This window comes from Ictalurus furcatus, chromosome 25, assembly GCF_023375685.1.
Source record: "Ictalurus furcatus strain D&B chromosome 25, Billie_1.0, whole genome shotgun sequence".
NCBI classification, from domain to species: domain Eukaryota; kingdom Metazoa; phylum Chordata; class Actinopteri; order Siluriformes; family Ictaluridae; genus Ictalurus; species Ictalurus furcatus.
In genome coordinates, this window is record NC_071279.1 from 12,862,397 (window position 1) to 12,880,624 (window position 18,228).

The 18,228-nt window shown below is 39.2% G+C and overlaps 1 protein-coding gene across 3 annotated transcripts in view; it reads left to right on the top strand.

Annotated features, from left to right (window-relative positions):
* The first annotated feature begins 3,028 nt into the window (after nt 1-3,028).
* Nucleotides 3,029-18,228, top strand: part of palld (palladin, cytoskeletal associated protein) — a 105,411-nt gene continuing 90,211 nt past the window's right edge. Inside the window, exons 1-2 of one of the 3 annotated variants that reach the window (XM_053614524.1) lie at nt 3,029-3,309; nt 5,012-6,025. In XM_053614524.1, the coding sequence (XP_053470499.1) occupies nt 5,013-6,025 (1,013 nt within the window). In that variant the 5' untranslated portion in view covers nt 3,029-3,309; nt 5,012. The remainder of the gene's footprint in view (nt 3,310-5,011; nt 6,026-18,228) is intronic. The other 2 variants (XM_053614521.1, XM_053614522.1) reach the window with 2 other exon arrangements.

Here is an 18,228-nt window from a genome sequence, read left to right on the forward strand (position 1 = left end):
TCTGAACCACTATCAGCGGGAAAATAAGCAAGAAGTGTTTGGCCGAACTAATAACAGGTTTTGCGAGAGAACGCAAAACTCTCGGGGAAACGCAAAAGGTTTTTTTTGTTTTTTTTTTTGTTTGTTTTTTGTTTTTTTTTAATGTTTTTGCTCCTATCCCAAATTTTTTCCACTACTATGTACCTTTAGGGGCTCCGTACCAGTCCCATTCACAAAGTGCGAGATTTTCTCACAATAAAATTACATCGTGAGAAAACAACTTTTGTGATGTCCAGATCACAAGATAATGAAGTCGTGATCACGAGAAAACAACTTAAATTAAGTCGTGATCACGAGAAAACAACTTAAATTAAGTCGTGATCACGAGAAAACAACTTAAGTTGTAATCACGAGAAAACAAATTAAGTCGTGATCATGAGAAAACAACTTAAATTAAGTCGTGATCATGAGAAAACAACTTAAGTCGTAATCACGAGAAAACAAATTAAGTCGTGATCATGAGAAAACAACTTAAATTAAGTCGTGATCACGAGAAAACAACTTAAATTAAGTCGTGATCATGAGAAAACAACTTAAATTAAGTCGTGATCATGAGAAAACAACTTAAGTCGTAATCACGAGAAAACAAATTAAGTCGTGATCATGAGAAAACAACTTAAATTAAGTCGTGATCACGAGAAAACAACTTAAATTAAGTCGTGATCACGAGAAAACAACTTAAGTTAAGTAGTAATCACGAGAAAACAACTTTTGTTATGTCGAGATCACAAGAAAACAACAAAAAAGTAATAATGCATGGCCGCTTAGGGTTTCCGTAGTAATCCGTACAAATGACGTGATTTGAAGTCAGTGAACTTGAGGATTACAGTACATTAGTTAGTCTTCTTATGCGTTTATTTACACACGCTCAAAAGCATGAGTAGGATACCAAAAAAAAAATTTCTTTCTCGAATGTAATAGAATGTAATTTTCATGAATTCCAATTTTCTTTTGTAAAGACTTGTACTAATCAGTTTTCAATAAAACCAATTGGTATCCAGCCTGATAAATGAGGCCCTTTGCAAGTAGTGTTTGTGACATGACACAAACAACGCACATTGTTAGTCTGTGATCATGGTCATGCTGTGATTAACCTCTTGTGGTAGATATTCCTCTGTATCCAGTCAGAATGGCTTAACTGTAATCAGTGGATTGTTTGGAAACGGGAATAGCTCCGCGCTGTCAGACATTCAGCAGCGAATATGATAAGGGCCCTTAAATAGAGCCTTGCTGCTGCTCTCAGACTCACACAGACCGCAATCACTTCCAAGCACCTCTGCAACTAGTCAGCCATCATTAAACAGCAGACAGGCTCCCGTTTCCCCTTCTAAGTTTAAAAACTGGCTTAATGTCAGTCAGCACAAAGTTCTTTCAAATTGGAGAAAGAACCACTGGCTCTGAGCATAGCAGAATGCCAATGAGGATATTTTAAAGGATGCAGGTGAATTGGGATTAAGTAGACAATAATAAATAAGAATAACAAAAGGAAATATGGTAGTTAGATATATGTGTGTGTGTGTATGTATATATATATATATATATATATATATATATATATATATATATATATATAGTGTGTGTGTGTGTGTATATACTTTGTGCTGTGCTGAAAGCAGTGTGTTGTTTCAGGCTTGTATCAGTCTTTAGTAAATGAGTCATTGGTGCGATGCTATATTCAGCGTGTGATTTTATGACTTAGATCTGTTAGAACTCTCACTAGGTTTTATTCACTATTTTATGGCTATATAATATAGAACTCATTTATGGTCTTGGCTTCTTAGGTGTAAGAGCAAATAGCAATGTGGCTAACATTTCCATATTTACAAAGTAATTTCTTAAAGCTTTGTCCCATTTTTTTACTACCACATCATTTCTGTAATGCAGTTCATTGCTTTGAAATGGATTTGTAGCTTCATATTAAGAATTCAGATGTTGTTTAGTGTTCTAGTTTTAGGAGAAATTTAAGATATAGCATAACATCAGGGTCGGTTGTGTCTGTCTAAATGACAGCACGATGCAGACAGGAAAGGAAAATACTCTGTATTGAATAGTTTAGTTCGTAAAAGATCAAAAGATCTTGCTCGGTCTAATGAAATAATGACAAAATAATGTAAAAGCTGAGGCCAAATGTAGTGGAACTTTATTTCAGAACTTTATTTCAGAATTTCAGCTCGATTTACTGTACATCATGCTAGTGGTTAGCACGTATGCCTCGTACCTCCAGGGGTGGGGGGTCAAATCCCGCCTCCACACTGTGTGCGTGGAGTTTGCATGTTCTCTCTGTGCTTTGGGTGTTTCCTCTGGGTTTTGTGGTTTCCTCCCCAGTCCAAAGACATGCGCTGTAGGCTGATTGGCATTTCCAAATTGTCCGTAGCGTGTGATTGTGTCCTGCGATGGACTGGCACCCGGTCCAGGGTGTTCCCCACCTTGTGCCCCGAGTCCCCTGGGATAGGCTCCAGGCTTCCCGCGACCCTGTGTAGGATAAGCAGAACAGAAAATGGATGGTTGGATGTTGTACTGTATTGTGATAATAGACGCAGAACTAGATAGTTAAATGTCGTTAACTAACTAGACCCAAAACATGTTACCATTTTATTGTCAAGTTGTTTCATGTGTTTAAAAATATTGGCTTTGATTTTAAAAACTTACAATGCAACATTACTGTAAACCTACGACAACGTCACAATGCTTTGTCCATTCAGGTTCTGCTGGAGAGTTATCACATCTATAAACACTTTATGCTTGAATGAGGAATAAAGGACCATCAAACAGTTGTGTAACCCCTTAAAGTTACAACTTCTTTAAAAGAAATAGGAAAGCTATGTGTTTGTGTTTTTATGTGAGTACAGAGGTGTTTATGCTGAAAAAAACATTCTTCATAGTCTTCTGTGAACAGGACAGCATATCTGTGATGATAGAGGTAAGGAGCCGCCTCTCTCTCTCTTGCTTCCTCTCTATCTTTTCCTTTCCCTCTCTCTGGCTGTGAAACCTGAGCCAGTGGGCCAAATATAGCGGTGCCGGGTGAGCAGTCAGAGCTCAGGACAGGTGGGACGGCAGGCCACCCTCAGCCACTGCGCAGCACGCTAACCAGCTCGCTGTAAAAGCTTGACTACAGAAAACAGGAGAGAGAGAGAGAGGGAGAAAAAAAAAACCCAAGACATAATCACTTGTGGGGGTAAATCCTCTGTTTTACCTGACTGATAGACGTTAACTTCAGAAAAACTGGACTCAGACAAAGTGGGACAGAAGTTTGTGGAAAAATACTTGAAGGTAAAAAAAAGAAGGATATTTCCAATTTTTAGGTCGAATACTAACAAGATACAGGTTTTAGGTTTGTTATTTTATCACTGAAGTATACAGGTGTAATTCTACTGAATGACTGATAGTCCTTTACGTGATTAGTAGACGTTTTAATTTGTTCAGCTGCAAGTTTATAAGAAATGAATTATGGATGTGTATTAAGATAGAACTATTTAAATATTCACACGTTATTTAAAAAAAAAAATCCATTGTGCATTCACTGAAAGCATGAACAACACAAGGTGATTTGTCAATGTCCGCTTTTAGCATGTTGATTAGGTGTTGTTGATCTGTTTTTGCACTGCAGTATGAATTATTAAGTAATTCCACAGAGATGCTTACATTTCCATTTTAAATAATAGGGTCAGGGCTTAAAAAGTGTGGATGTGTGTGTGTGTGTGTGTGTGTGTGTGTGTGTGTGTGTGTGTGTGTGTGTGTTTTATCTGTTGGAGTGTAAGAGTTTGAAGCTGTGAAACGTACCCCTCAGGGATTAAAAATAACAGCTGGCCTCCAGGTCGCCATGACGGAGAGAATGTCACACCATCACATTCGCTCCCAACACACACACACATGATTAACCCCTGGGCTTGTATTAATCAAACTTCTTAGAATCAGATGTTTGATCAGTGGAAATCTGCTGTAGGATCCATATCTAACTCTTAAAATACAACTATACTAACTGTGTGATTGTTTTAGGACTCTTGCTCAGACTATATATCTATATATCTATATATTTAGGGCAGGCAGTAACTGGGAAGCGACTTGAGTATCATATAAACACATCTTTGAACTTTGAACAAATGTGCACCATTTTTGACACAACTAAGTGCATACACATATGAATACTTGATACAAGTTCTCTCAGACACTTGATATGTTTGGGAGAGAGATCTGTTTTTGTTTTTTGCACAAGTGTGTCTGTTTTTTGCACAAGTGATCGATTTGGAATGTAACCCGTGGTGGGCTTGGCAGTTAAGGCTCTGTGTTACTGATTGGAAGGTCGGGGGTTCAAGCCCCAGCACTGCCAAGCTGCCACTGTTGGGCCCTTGGGCAAGGCCCTTAACCCTCTCTGCTCCAAGGGCGCTGTATCATGGCTGACCCTGCGCTCCGACCCCAGCTTCCTGACATGCTGGGGTATGCGAAGAAAAGAATTTCACTGTGCATATGTATATGTGATAAATAAATGAAGACTCATTAACAGAATTGTTCACTGTAAAATATACAGTATTTAATGATGACAAAAGGTCCACCTGTCTGAATTGGTATTTTGATGCCATAGATGGGAAAGGATTGTGCCGGCCAGTGATGTATTCATTATTTAAAGGAAACAGAAATAAGGAAAAAGAAATAGCGAATCATGTGATGGGATGATGGTAAGAGAGAATGATCAGGCATAGTGTTGCATGCCAATGATTCACTGTTGGACTCATAAAGATATTTTGTTAATACCCATCTGCTTTGCCCAAGGAATGTCTGAGTCACTGTACAACAACTGCCCTCGAATGGTCTAAGAGTGTGCTTACTGTTAGTGCTGGGTCTGAGTATGAGTCTGTATTCAGTGTTTGTTGGACATTTTGAGACCATCTCATATAAGAATATCAAATGTATTTATTTTAATGTTAAAATGTATACATTAACATTAGTTTGTGTGTGTTGTTGTTGTCCATTGTAGGATGCAGGATGGGAGCTGGAATGACACACTCCCCCGCTCAGTGCTTCTAAAGGAAGCGTGTCCTCCAGGGGGTGTGTCTCAGGATGGGGATAGGGGCATGTTTTTGGAGGCATCCTCAGATGGCAAAGTTTACCTGGCGGAGTTCGAGGGAGGAGATGGGGACTTTCTGGAACTCTCTGCCTTCCTAAATCAGGATGAGATTAACCGCAGTCTGGACCTGGCTTGGGAGGCTATGAGTGATGCAGGTGATCCCTGTGGTGTCTCTGATATGCCACTTCCTGACTCTTTACCCAAAGAATTTGAGCCAGCACTCCACTCCCCACCCTCTCCCGTAAACTCCACCCCTCAGCATTTAACCGCAACAGAGAATCAACCTCTTCATTTGCAAACCAAAGGCACCACACTACAGAATACCGCTGCAATGGCATCATCGAATCCAGCAGAAGCTACACCTGTCAAGGTTACATCCAGTCAGAGCGTTCAGCTCAACAGACCCACTCAGGCCCGTACAGGCTCTGAACCCCCAGCAAACCACAAGTCTAGCATGCCTGTGTACAAGCAGGAGCGTCCTCGGTTGGTCCATGGAGGTCTGGAGGTCAATGAGCGAGCTGCCTCTACCACTGAGTTCTGCAGCCGAGCTGCCACCTTCATTGAGGAGCTCTCCTCTATTTTTAAAGGGTCTAGCCGCTTTGATCACCAGGAAGATGATGACTCCTCCTCACCTGACAGTGGCTATCTGTCCCCAAAGAGCCATAAACTGGCAATGCAGCAGGCTCAGTCCTCTTCATCATCTGCATCCTTTTCTCCAGGGGTGCAGCAAGGAGCTGCTCTTGAAGGCAAGCCAGAGATGGAGTCGGAAATAGATGGGAATGAGCATCAGGTTGGTGAGATCAGTATGGATGGGTCAATGGCTCCTCCTCGGTTCACCCAAAAGCTGAAGAGCCAAGAGGTAGCAGAGGGGAGTCCCATTACTCTAGAATGCAGGGTGATAGGGAACCCCCAGCCATTGGTCAGGTAAGTACAGATCTATCATTTTGTTGCTTAATGCTGATAAGAAATCTTTCTAAAGAGTTGCATTTAGCAAATAATAACATAAAGACTTTGATTGACTCATTTGATTAAAAAAGTTATACACTTTTTATGACAATAGTAACCATTTGTTCTATGTAACTAATGGAAAATCCTGCCAGGTATAACTAGTAAACATGCAATACATCAAACCCTGCCTGCTATTCATCAGCATACCTGATATGTTGTTGACTGCCAGTGAGATTACCTTTTGGCTGCTATGAGACAACAGTGGTTCAGTGGTTGAACAGCAGGACCAACAATTTCTCCTGCCAATACTGGAAGGTGCTGTCGCAAACATCTATTTTTAGAGTGAATGTTGCAAGGCAGTTAAGCCCCTCTTGGTTCTGTTCCTGACCTATCCCCCTTGAAGGAAGTCTGAAGAGCTAAACAATTTGAAAATGGCCCCATTCTTTCATATTCGAACAAAAGTGAGATTGGCTTTTAAGAATTTAAGTAATCATTTAGAAAGAACTTCTTAATCGACTGGTTGATGGGTTAAATAGAGTGTGTACAACAACTGTAAGTATGCATAAAAAACCCAACATTCCATTGTCTTGAATAAATCCATTTGCAATTTTTATAAATGGTGGCAGAAAAGGTTGTATGTCTTTCAAATGGCATGGAGATACTCATGGATATGTCCTCGCCTATTGTCTTCCTGTAATTAAAAGCAAAGGAGATTAAAAATATAGCTAACTTTATTGAGTTGAAGCCAAACCTAAGGCAACTCTGGGTCAATAGTCATAGCAACATTACAATGACTCTTGTGATTCTTGCTTTTCCAGCAGTGATGAACAATTTTCTGATGTGACTGTGGCATTAAACAGTCATAGAAGGTTCAAGATAAGGCTAATGTGTGTGTGTGTGTGTGTGTGTGTGTGTGTGTGTGTGTGAGAGAGAGAGAGAGAGATAGAGAGAGTGAAAGAGAGACAGACAGAGAGAGATTTATGGTACAACTCCAAGTTTCTTGGATTTTCTATCTTGTGGACATTTTAACCAATCCAGAAAATAGTGTAATCTGTAATACAGTTAGCATTACTTCCTCGCAGCTCCAAAGTCCCTGGCTCGATCCTGAGCTTGGGGGACTGTCAGTGTGGAGTTTCTGTACATGTTCTCCCCATGTCCGCATGGGATTCCTTTGGGTTCTCCGGTATCCTCCAACCAGTAGGTGGATTGATTTAGATCAGTTGCTCCTAGGTGTGAATGAGTGTATGAATGTGGCTGTGTGTTCATGGTGCCCTGCGATAGACTAGAATTCCATCCAGTGTGTATTCCCACCTCATGCCCAGTGATCCAAGAATAGCCTCCAGGTTTACCACAACCCTGACCCTGTGCCTATAGAGAAACAAAATGTGCACAAGGTAATGCATAGAACAATCAAAATATATTTTCATTAAAGCTAAGGTACAAAACCATGTTGATTTGTGAGTAGTGAACATAATTTTGTAAATAATTAAGAAATACATGTATTCTGCAAAAATATCTTCAAACTAGACAGATGAAACTGCAGTTAACTAAAACTGTCCATTAATCATGTGACTAAATCAATCGCTTTGCTTTGCGAATCAACTGATTGATGGGGAAACTTAATGAGTTGTTAAGTGGCTAAGACTTGAGTAAGAAAATATCGCTAATTGTTATTTTTAAGATAAAAGCAAGGATAACCACCACAATGTAATTGTGGTCCAAAATTGTTGATCATCTACCAGAATTTTTAATGTGGCAGTTTGCAAATGTAGGAGGCACAGGCTCAACCTGGCACACCCAGGGCAAGTGACTCAAAGCTGATTATATTGTGGTGGCATTTTACATTCAGACCTCTAATGTAGACCAAGAACTCCATCAATATGGAGTGCAGTGACAGAGTCCATTGGAAATATTCTAGACGTAAAAACATGTTTGATACACTTTGGTTGTTCAAATGTATTTGGATGATACATAGTAGCTTCATAGTAGATACAGTACAAACAGGCTATGTGGTTGACTGTAAGCCAGCCCCTATCTCAGTCTAATTCAGTGTGTGTGATATTATTTGGATTTTTTTAGTTGTCATTTGGTGTTTTAACCATTAATTCATCTTCAGTAACCGGTTTACTCTGGTCAGGGTTGTAATGGATCCACAGTCTATCTCAGGAACGCTGGGCCTTAGGCGAGAATACAGGACACCAGTCCATCGCAAGTCACCATGAATATGCATTCATACACAGACATTCACAGGGGAATTTTAGTATAGCCAGTCCACCTACTGGCTTGTTATTGGGAGGTAGGAGGAAACAGAGAACCCAGAGGAAACCCATGCAGACACGGAGAGAACATGCACCAAAACTCCACAAAGACAGTAACCTGAGGTCAGAATTGGTCAGTAGCAGGTCGGACTATTACAGTGTTGGAAAAATTACATCAACGGTGGTAGTAGATGCAGTGCTTCCCAATTGCTTTCCTGAGAACCACATGCTCTCCACAAGTCCACCTGGTGTCCAGGACCAGGATTGGGAGTCATTACTGTACTCAATTGTACAGTGGCCATTGTACATTGCAGTAAGGTTGATGAAATAGAATATTTATTATTATTTCCACTGCAGTTTCGATCACTTGTATTCTCAGTGGATGTATATCTGTACAAATGCAAAAAAGCTGAAAGTGAAGAAATTGAATGACTATGAGTAACTCATGGCTAGAGGTGAATGAGTTACTGAAGCTCTTTTGGCCAAAGGTATTGCAGGATTAGATTATTGAGATTGCTTAGTAGAAGATGCATTGGAGATTGTACTGTGGTTAGTATGCAGGATAATCCTGCATACTAACCACAGATTGTACTGTGGTTAGTATGCAGGATTATCCTGCATACTAACCACAGTACAATCTCCAATGCATCTTCTACTAGGCAATCTCAATAATCTAATCCTGCAATATGGTGATATCCTGCAAAATCCAACTCTCACATCACATAATGATGGTGATCTGAATAATCAATATAGCTGGTGATGTGAGAGTTGCAAAATGAACAGATGAAAAAACCCAGTAGTGGTAGAGAGTTATCATCTCTCTCTCTCTCTCTCTCTCTCTCTCTCTCTCTCTCTCTCTCTCTCTCTCTCTCTCTCTCTCTTTCTGCAGTTGAGTGTCAGTATAAATAGGTTGTCCCTAGCCATGTCATGACTTGACACATTCCATTGTGATCTGTCCTCTCCACCTCTCCACACCTTCTTGGGTAATATGTAAGGAGAGGAGCTGAAGGTAAGTTTTAACTGTTGATATGTAAACTGCGTGAACTGTTACAGATTCTGATACTGCCCTTTATTGAGGGTGAGAATCACTTAATCTCACCAAAGAGCACATATGGTGTGAAATCTGGTGAAGATGCCAACTTCACTGCAAGTCCGCAAATCATGCTCCATTTAATGCTACTCACGAGGTGGCCATAGGTTGTGTTGAATGCCATTTAATGTTAAAAGGCGCCTAGGGACCTGCATTCAAGTATGCTTGCTCTTCCTTTACCCAGTGAATTAATCTGTCTTTAGAGCGCAGAACTTGTTTACAGTGCTGCCCAACGCAGCACTGATTGATCAGTGGGTTTATTAATATAAGGCATCATCAATACCTTTGGCAGAAATTCTATGTTCAGCTACAATGTGATACAGTATGACCTCCAGTTCCCAATGTCAGGTCTGTCAGTAATATTAACAACAGACAGAACCATAGTCTGTTCGGCCAGAATGGGGCTATCAACAACATTGGTTGGTTACATAATCTGTTCATAAACTGTAGTTTCATCCACAGTAGTGGTAGCGTAAAAAAAAATCAAAATCATACAGCTGTAGATTTATAGATTAGTAGATAATTTGCTAATGCATTCTGACCCAAAACAAAGCATTTGTATCTGTCCTGTGTGTGAACCACACTGGACAGTTGTCTGTCTGTTCGTACAACCACCACCTCGTAAATTTGCCCCACTAGGCACATTGATTTCATTTAGAGGATGTTAATATGCTAATGTGAAGGTATTTATACAGCATCAGTTGTTACAGTATCCCTCTTTACAGGGAGAAAACTTGTGCTGGATTAACACCTAAGGGTGTCCACACACTCTACTAGTGACAGTTGCTTTTGTGAAATTGCTGACAGGTGCTGAACATTCAGAGAACATCGAAACAAGCTGACGTGCAACATACCCAGTTTGTCTACTGAAATTGCAATACCAATAGCATCGCATTCAGGTGTAGAAAACCTGCATATGGGCGATTTGTGGCCACTCATGACTGCATTCATAACTGAGATAGCCCCATCTTCCATCGAAAAGACTAGCATGCACAACTTACGCCACTGAACAGTCCGTGTAGGAGTCAAGGTAGTCTTTGTTGTTAAACTTTAAGTTTTTAATGACTTACCTTAATGACATAGTGCTTCCACATGAAACACCAGGGACTTTTACTGGCTCAACACGTGCTGTTGGGATTGTCCAGCCATACGCCATTCATTCAAATAAACTAGTACACCCGGGCAAACGTGCAGTAAATTAAATGTGGAAATACATTTTTTAGATCCTATGGTCAGAACCATTCATGGTTGTGCGTTCTTCTGGTCTTCTGAGATCAAATGGCAGTTGTATTGAGAGTACATTTAGGCTTCTTAGACATAGAACAGTGTGGATTCTGCCAGATGTTCTGACCCATGTACTTGTTTCTGTAGTATGGTCATATAATATTGCCCCTTTGTATGACGAGCCCTTGCTCTGTGTTCGTAGTGGTTGACAACGAAATAATAGCTACTATGTGTTTTCAAAAATGATGCTGAGATGCTTTCAATGAACTATGCAGATGTGATCACACTCTTATCTGACACAAATGGTTTTATTTTGTTTGGCTTGCACGGCTACGCTAGCGTGTACACTGCTCTGTATCCTGCGGAACGTTGACCACGTGGTTTCTGAAACCCATGTTCTCTGGAATGATGTGTAGGTTACATATGTTTCATTCGTTATTGACTCTGTCTTTTTGTGCAAGTCACTAAGGTGTACAGTACAAATTGGTACTGGCAACTGATTGTATTTTATTAATCGAGTTCACAGAATCCCATTCAGGGCCATTTGGTCCAAGCTGGAGAGTTTCACTGTTTCTCTGTGTGCAGTAGCAGTGTTGCAGGATCAGGCCGCACATTTGGGCAAACTCTGCAACCGAACTAATCTTTTACTGTAACTGAATGAACTCAATTAACTCGAGTCATTAACACACTCTAGACTTTAGTGATGGCATAAAAAGCCATCTAGAGGTAGCCTGCTTTGTTTTAGACTGAAGGAGGCGACGATCCTTGACGAGACCGAAGATCAGCAAACGTTCAAATGAAAAATTTCAAGTTTATGCCAGGCGTATAGAAAAAAAAAAAATGAAGTGCAATTACCTGGTCCATGAATGCTCAAAGGTGACCGAGTAGACAGTTACTGGTCTCTAGATGGCACTGTTGTCTTCCAAATTAGAAGATCAAGCCCCACGTTGTGTTCTCTTATGGAGCTCTTCTCTGGTGTAGTCCAGAATAGCACACTGAATATATGCCAGAAAGAAACACAGGGAGTACACCTCCACTTTCTTTGTAGTACATCAATTTCTGACATTGCCATAGTGTTTTCTGTTATATGTGATTGCTACGTGATGCTATAATGAGGAAGAAAAGTGCTTAACATGATTTAATATTAGAAATGTATTTTATATATGGTATTAAATTGAATGGATAGACATAATGGTTTGAAAGTTCTGAAGGTTTCAGAAACTACTGTAGGCTAAATACTGAAGGTATCACCACAGAAAATTCACACGCTAATAGGGTTATTATCAAATTACTAAGTACTTGAAGTACTGGTTTAGCCTTGTAGTCCTTGCACAGGATTATTAAAAAATGAAAATCTGTGATACTGGTTTAGAGATCTAGCGTCTGAACATGCCGTACTGTCCTAACACTAGATGTACTGGTATATGAACAAAACAGCAGGCAATTTTAGATTCCTGAGAGAAAGAAATAGAGTCCACGGTCTCAGGGCTGAGTTTATTTAAAAGAAATATGTATAAATAAAGATCGATAAACACAGCAAGGCTTCTGTTCTCCATTATACATGGTGTCTCTGATAAAGCTCACGAACATGCTGTTCTTTCCCCTCTCTCTATCTCTCTCTCTGTCTCCCTCACTCTTCTGATCATCCTGAAATTCTCACGAATCATAGACTCCAATTTTGGGAGTGCAGTTTAAATAAGGAAGTGAAGGAAGACAGAAGACATTACAGGCCTTTAATTGTCACTTTGTCCACAGCGAATAACATACTGACTAGGAGGTCATATCTAATTAAAGGCTTATGGTCTGCACCAAAAAATATTTTCAACAGGAAATCCCAGTTAAGGATGCACTTATTGTAAAATATGAAGCCGAGCCTGAAAAGTTATATGATTTTCATATATTATAACTTCCTTATATCGTTAAAAATGGTGAAAAAACACAAAGCAGATTTCTCTCTTGCCTTCACCGAGTGCAGAATTGCCATCAGTACCATGGGATTTTGGTAGCCATGTTGTGTACTAACCACTAATTTCATCACTCCCTGGTCTAAAATATCATATAATTTGCATCAAAAACCCTCATGGAAGAGGCTGCTGCTGTTCTGTGTATTAGTATGGAGTGCCCATTCCTGTGCAGTTACATGTTTTATCATTTGAAAACTGCATTTTGCATACATTTCCCACCAAAACTTTCCATGAGATTGTTATACTGTGTGTCTTACATACTGCCTTTTTAAAATCAGTCCAATTACAACTATAGCCTATTACAGTGTGACATAAAATAAATATCTTAAAAGTAGTTCAATCATAAAGAATTTTGGTCTGTCCCACTATACAAACATTCAAATTCTTTGTGAAATGTAATCAATAATTTGTATTTCTAAAATTTTGTACCAGTGATATTATATGGTAAATGTAAGTGCAATGTCATTTTTTAAAAAGTTTTTTAATTATATATTACTTATTTCCATTCATAAATAAAAAGTATTATTAGCTTGTGACTGGTGAAAATGTATGGAAAAAAAGAAGAAAGATTTATATAGGGTACCACAGGATGTCTATGGTGTGAAACAAACAAAAAACAAATAAAAGCAGTCAGAGTGCTGCCGAAAGCTCATCTCTCTCTCTATATATAGAACTTTGCTCAGGGTGTAGAGTTTGTGTGGCACATTTGTGTTTTTAATGATTTTTTAAATTTTAAACTTTGGAAACTTGTTTTCTTTCACTGATGCTCAAGAAGGCAACACGATACATTAAGAGCCAGGGGGTGTAAACTTTTGCACAGCTAAATTGTTGTAATTTTGTTTAAAGATCTTATTTTTTTCATCTAGTACCACCCTCCAGAAGCTACATAAGATATTTGCATGTTTCCCAGAAGACAAAATAATAACAATTTACACCGATCATCCTGTTCAAAAGTTTACACCCCCCTGACTCTTAATGTATCGTGTTACCTTCTTGAGCATCGGTGAATGTTTGCACCTTTTGTAATAGTCATGTGCGAGTCCCTCAGTTGTCCTCAGTGTGAAAAGATGGATCTCAACATAATATATTCGCTGTTGGAAAGGGCTCAAATATGCAGAAGATGATGGAAAAGCAGAGAATGTGCAGGACCTGGAGGATTTTTCTGAAGAACAGTGGGCAGTTTAACTGCTCAGGACAAACAAAGGACTCATGAACAACTCTCACAAAACAAACACATCATGTCATTGATCATCCAGGTAATGACACACGGTATTAAGAATCGAACGTGTGTAAACTTTTGAACTGGTTCATTTGTGTAAATTCGGTTATTATTGTTACTTGTGGGACTATAATGGTATGTGAAATAGCTTATTAAGGATAGAATTAAATAAAAAAACTAAATGCAATTTTTATGATCTCTCTTATGTATTATTATTTTTTAATTATTAACATTTTGCAGATTTGGCAAGACATATGTAAACTTATGACCTCAACTGTATATACCCTGAAAATAATAAACCACTTAAAAAAAAAGATCCTTTAGAAATGTGCTGATATAATAAATAACAACAAAACAACCAATATACACTAAATATCTAAATCCTGTGGATATTTTCTTAGACAGCCTACAGCATACCAGACAAGCCTCAACCATGGAGGTAAACTTAAGGGACTAGTACTTAGACTATCATTTACCACAGCTGTAAGTAATAGCTGGGTAATGTTTTTTTTTTTTTTTTAAATAATGTGAAGCTCTCTTGTTCTTTGAAATGAAACACTGATAGTTTGTTCTTATGTGGGGCCCAAAGAATATTATGATGAATGACCTCTTCCTAATCCTTAAAACAGTAAGCCCAGTCATTCGCAGGTGTGGAAAGATTGTGTTATGTTAGCTATGGGCTTGTTGTGGGGCCACGAAGAGGCTTGTGTCCTGGAGTTGTGGGTTTATGGGGATGTAACTAAAGATTAATGCCAGTGCGGTATGCACACTGGTGTCCTGGGAAACACGTGTACATGTGTACTTTCATCTCAATTGGTCAAGATACTGAATGGGAGGTCCAAAAATAATTCTTCTAACTTGATGAAATCACTGACTTGATGTTACTTTTATGAAACCATTATAGTTGAGCCCTATAAGGGTCTCATCATTGGCATTAAACTGTTACACATATACATAAGAACATACTCATCATTCATCATTCATCATTGGTTATTAAGTGTTTCAAGTCAGTATTGAAGCTGTGTTTCTTCTGATTTGCAAGCAAGGTAAACAGCAAAAGTTTCATTTGCTGTTAGCCAGCTCTTCCTTTCAAACCATACAAAATGCAGTTCTGTCATTTATCCCTTTGTTTAATTTGTACCTTGAAAAATGTTGGCTTAGAAGTCTATTTACTTATATTTCTCCTCCAAAGGTTTTTTGTAAAATCAGTCATTGCGAAAGCAATCCAGATTTTTCATGTTTGTTACACCGCTATGTATTACTTAGTCACTGCTGATTTGGTCATTGATGTGACTGCAAAAGCAGGCTTCAATAATTAGGCAGTCCCTCAAGGATTTAGCAATTTTGCCATTGTAGAAATGAACACAAAATCAAGCAAACTACCAAAAACTACCGCAGATTTGGGCCAAGACGTGTGACATCATCACGACGCGCATTCAACCAAAGCCCTCTTCGGGTTCACGTGCATTGAACATGAGTACAGCTAAAAAGTCTCATTTACCAACATACATCACTGCGCAATTGCAATTTTGTCAATTCCAAGGAAGCATTTTTGGCCGCAACGATCACAAAAAACTCACTGCACACAAATTCTAGCGGGCGTTTCACACTGTTTTATTTCCTGACATGACTGGCTGTGTGAATCTACAGTCTGGGCCACAAAGAAATCAGCCTCCATTCTTATCAGTGAATTTTTTACTTATGACAGTTGATGGCTATTGTTCTTGGTTCCACAAACGAAAAGAAAATACATTTTATGCCATTTGTAACAACAAAAAAAAGACAATGTGGAGGCCAAAAATGGAGCCTTATTTTTAAAATCTATTATTTCCTTCAAAGAGAGGGAAGGCTTAGCTCTGCTGTCCTTTTATACCAGTCAGCCTTCTCTGCTGTATTTTACATCTGTTCGATGGCTTAATGTTCCCTCAGGCCCTACATTGGAGTTAAAGTAGAACCCTCCCTTTAGGAACATAATCATTATGATAATTTATTACAGTAAAGCAAAAAACCCATGAATCTCATTTACTCGGTTGGCAACTGACCCAGATAACTGTGCCATACACATACACACAAATACTGGGCAATAAATGCCATTGTTAATTGACTTGAAACCTCAGCTGCTACCTATAAAAGCAATTGGAAGTGAATGCATCGAAAATAATACACCTAAGAGTATGCAATAACACCCTCCATTGCTTTGAATGCTATGTGCTTATCTAATCACATTTCTCTTTAGTTATACCAATATATACCAGTATGTATTCAGTATCATATTGAGTGGAATTACATTCAATTCACGCATTTCCGTGCGTTTATGACACGTGTGGCATCAGGGCAATGCAGAGACCCTGAAACTACTCACCTTTATAAAGGAGCACATGCATCAAGATTTTAAAATGCTCATTTTAAATACTAAATACTAAACACTAAAACAGCATAACCTGCTGAATAAATGGCAACGGATATAAAATCAACACATAACAAGCCACACTATATTATATCATTAAATTTGCATCTATCACATTATATAATAAATGTATAATAATGAAAGACAAATGAAATACTAAAATGTGACATAATAACAATATGGTGTAATAAGAATCTGAATATATCTAATATGTTAACAATTCAACTAATAAGTTGAAAAGTGGACTAAAGACTTATAAACACTACAGTAAGTGACTAAACGCAATCACATTTCTAGCTACAAATTTCTAGCTAGATAATATACTGCAAAGGCAATGGCATGGAATACATTTCATTGCTAAACACACATCCACAAGCCTCCATGTTCGTCTTTTGTTAGCAACCAGCTAGCCAGCTAACTGTGATGGGTGATGTATATTTTCTGTATAGTCAGTGTTACAGACATATTCACTTGTTAAGTCTATATGTTGATTGATCCACTTGTATATACATTATAACTCGTTGAAATGTAAGAAGTGCTACTTTGTTTGCTCTTCACGCTGTGAGAAGCCATGTTGATTTGATGTCACTCACTGTACTCGGAGGAACTGATAGTTAAGACTGCCCCAAGTACGAATTTTGAGTTAAGGGCGATGTTTTCTTTGGCTGTTGGAGGTCATGTTGGAGGACAAGTTACGACCTCTAGTTGAATGCAGCATAATACTATAAATACAACATAACAGCATGCATACAGTCGAAAGTTGGCCCAAATGATTTTAATTAACAATTAAACTTATCATCTTCACATTGCTAATAGAGAGTCAGGAACTTTAGAGTTAGATTATTATTCATTGAAACATCCTCTCTGCTCTAGTTTACAAGAGCAAAAAAGCATCCACAAGATCAGCCATAACATTAAAACCACTGATAGGTGAAGTGAATAACATTCATCTTGTTTATTATCTCGATACATTGCAGCTGAAAATAGGTGGGATATAGTAGGCAGGAAGTGAACAGTCTGTTATTGAAGTTGATGTGTTGGTTGGAAGCAGGAAAAATGGGTAAGAGTAAGGAATTGAGCGACTTTGACAAGGACCAAATTGTGATGGCTAGACGACTGGGTCAGAACATCTCCAAAACTGCAGGTCTTGTGGGGTGTTCCCGGTATGCAGTGGTTAGTACCTACCAAGAGTGGTCCAAGGAAGAAAACCAGTGAACCGGTGACAAGGTCATTGGGCCCAAGGCTCATTGATGCGTGTATGGAGTGAAGGCTAGATCATCTGGTCCGATCCCACAGAAGAGCTACTGTAGCACATATTGCTGATAAAGTTAATGCTGGCTCTGATAGAAAGGTGTGAGAACACACAATGTATCACAGCTCAGTGAGTATGGTATGGTAGCTGCAGACCAGTCAGAGTGTCCATACTGAACCCTGTCCACCGATGAAAGCTCCTAAAATGGGAACATGAGCATCAGAACAGGACCATGGAGCAATGGAAGAAGGTGGCCTGGTCTGAAGAATCACGTTTTCTTTTACATCATGTGGACGTCCGGGTGCGTGTGCGTGGATTACCCGGGGAAGAGATGGCACCAGGATGAACTATGGGAAGACAGCAAGCCGGCAGAGGCAGTGTGATGTTCTGGGTAATGTTCTGCTGGGAAACCTTGGGTCCTGGCATTCATGTGGATGTTACTTTGACATGTACCACCTACTTAAACATTGTTGCAGACCGAGGACACTCCTTCATGGCAATGGTATTCCTTAATATCAGTGGCCTCTTTCAGCAGGATAATGCTCCCTGTCATTCTGCAAAAATTGTTCAGGACCGGTTTGAGGAACATGACAAAGAGTTCAAGGTGTTGATCGGCCTCCAAATTCCCCAGATCTCAATCTGATCGAGCTTCTGTGGGATGTGCTTGACAACCAAGTCTGATCCATGGAGGCCCCACCTCACAACTTACAGGGCTTAAAGGATCTGCTGCTAACATCTTGGTGCCAGATACCACAGCACACCTTC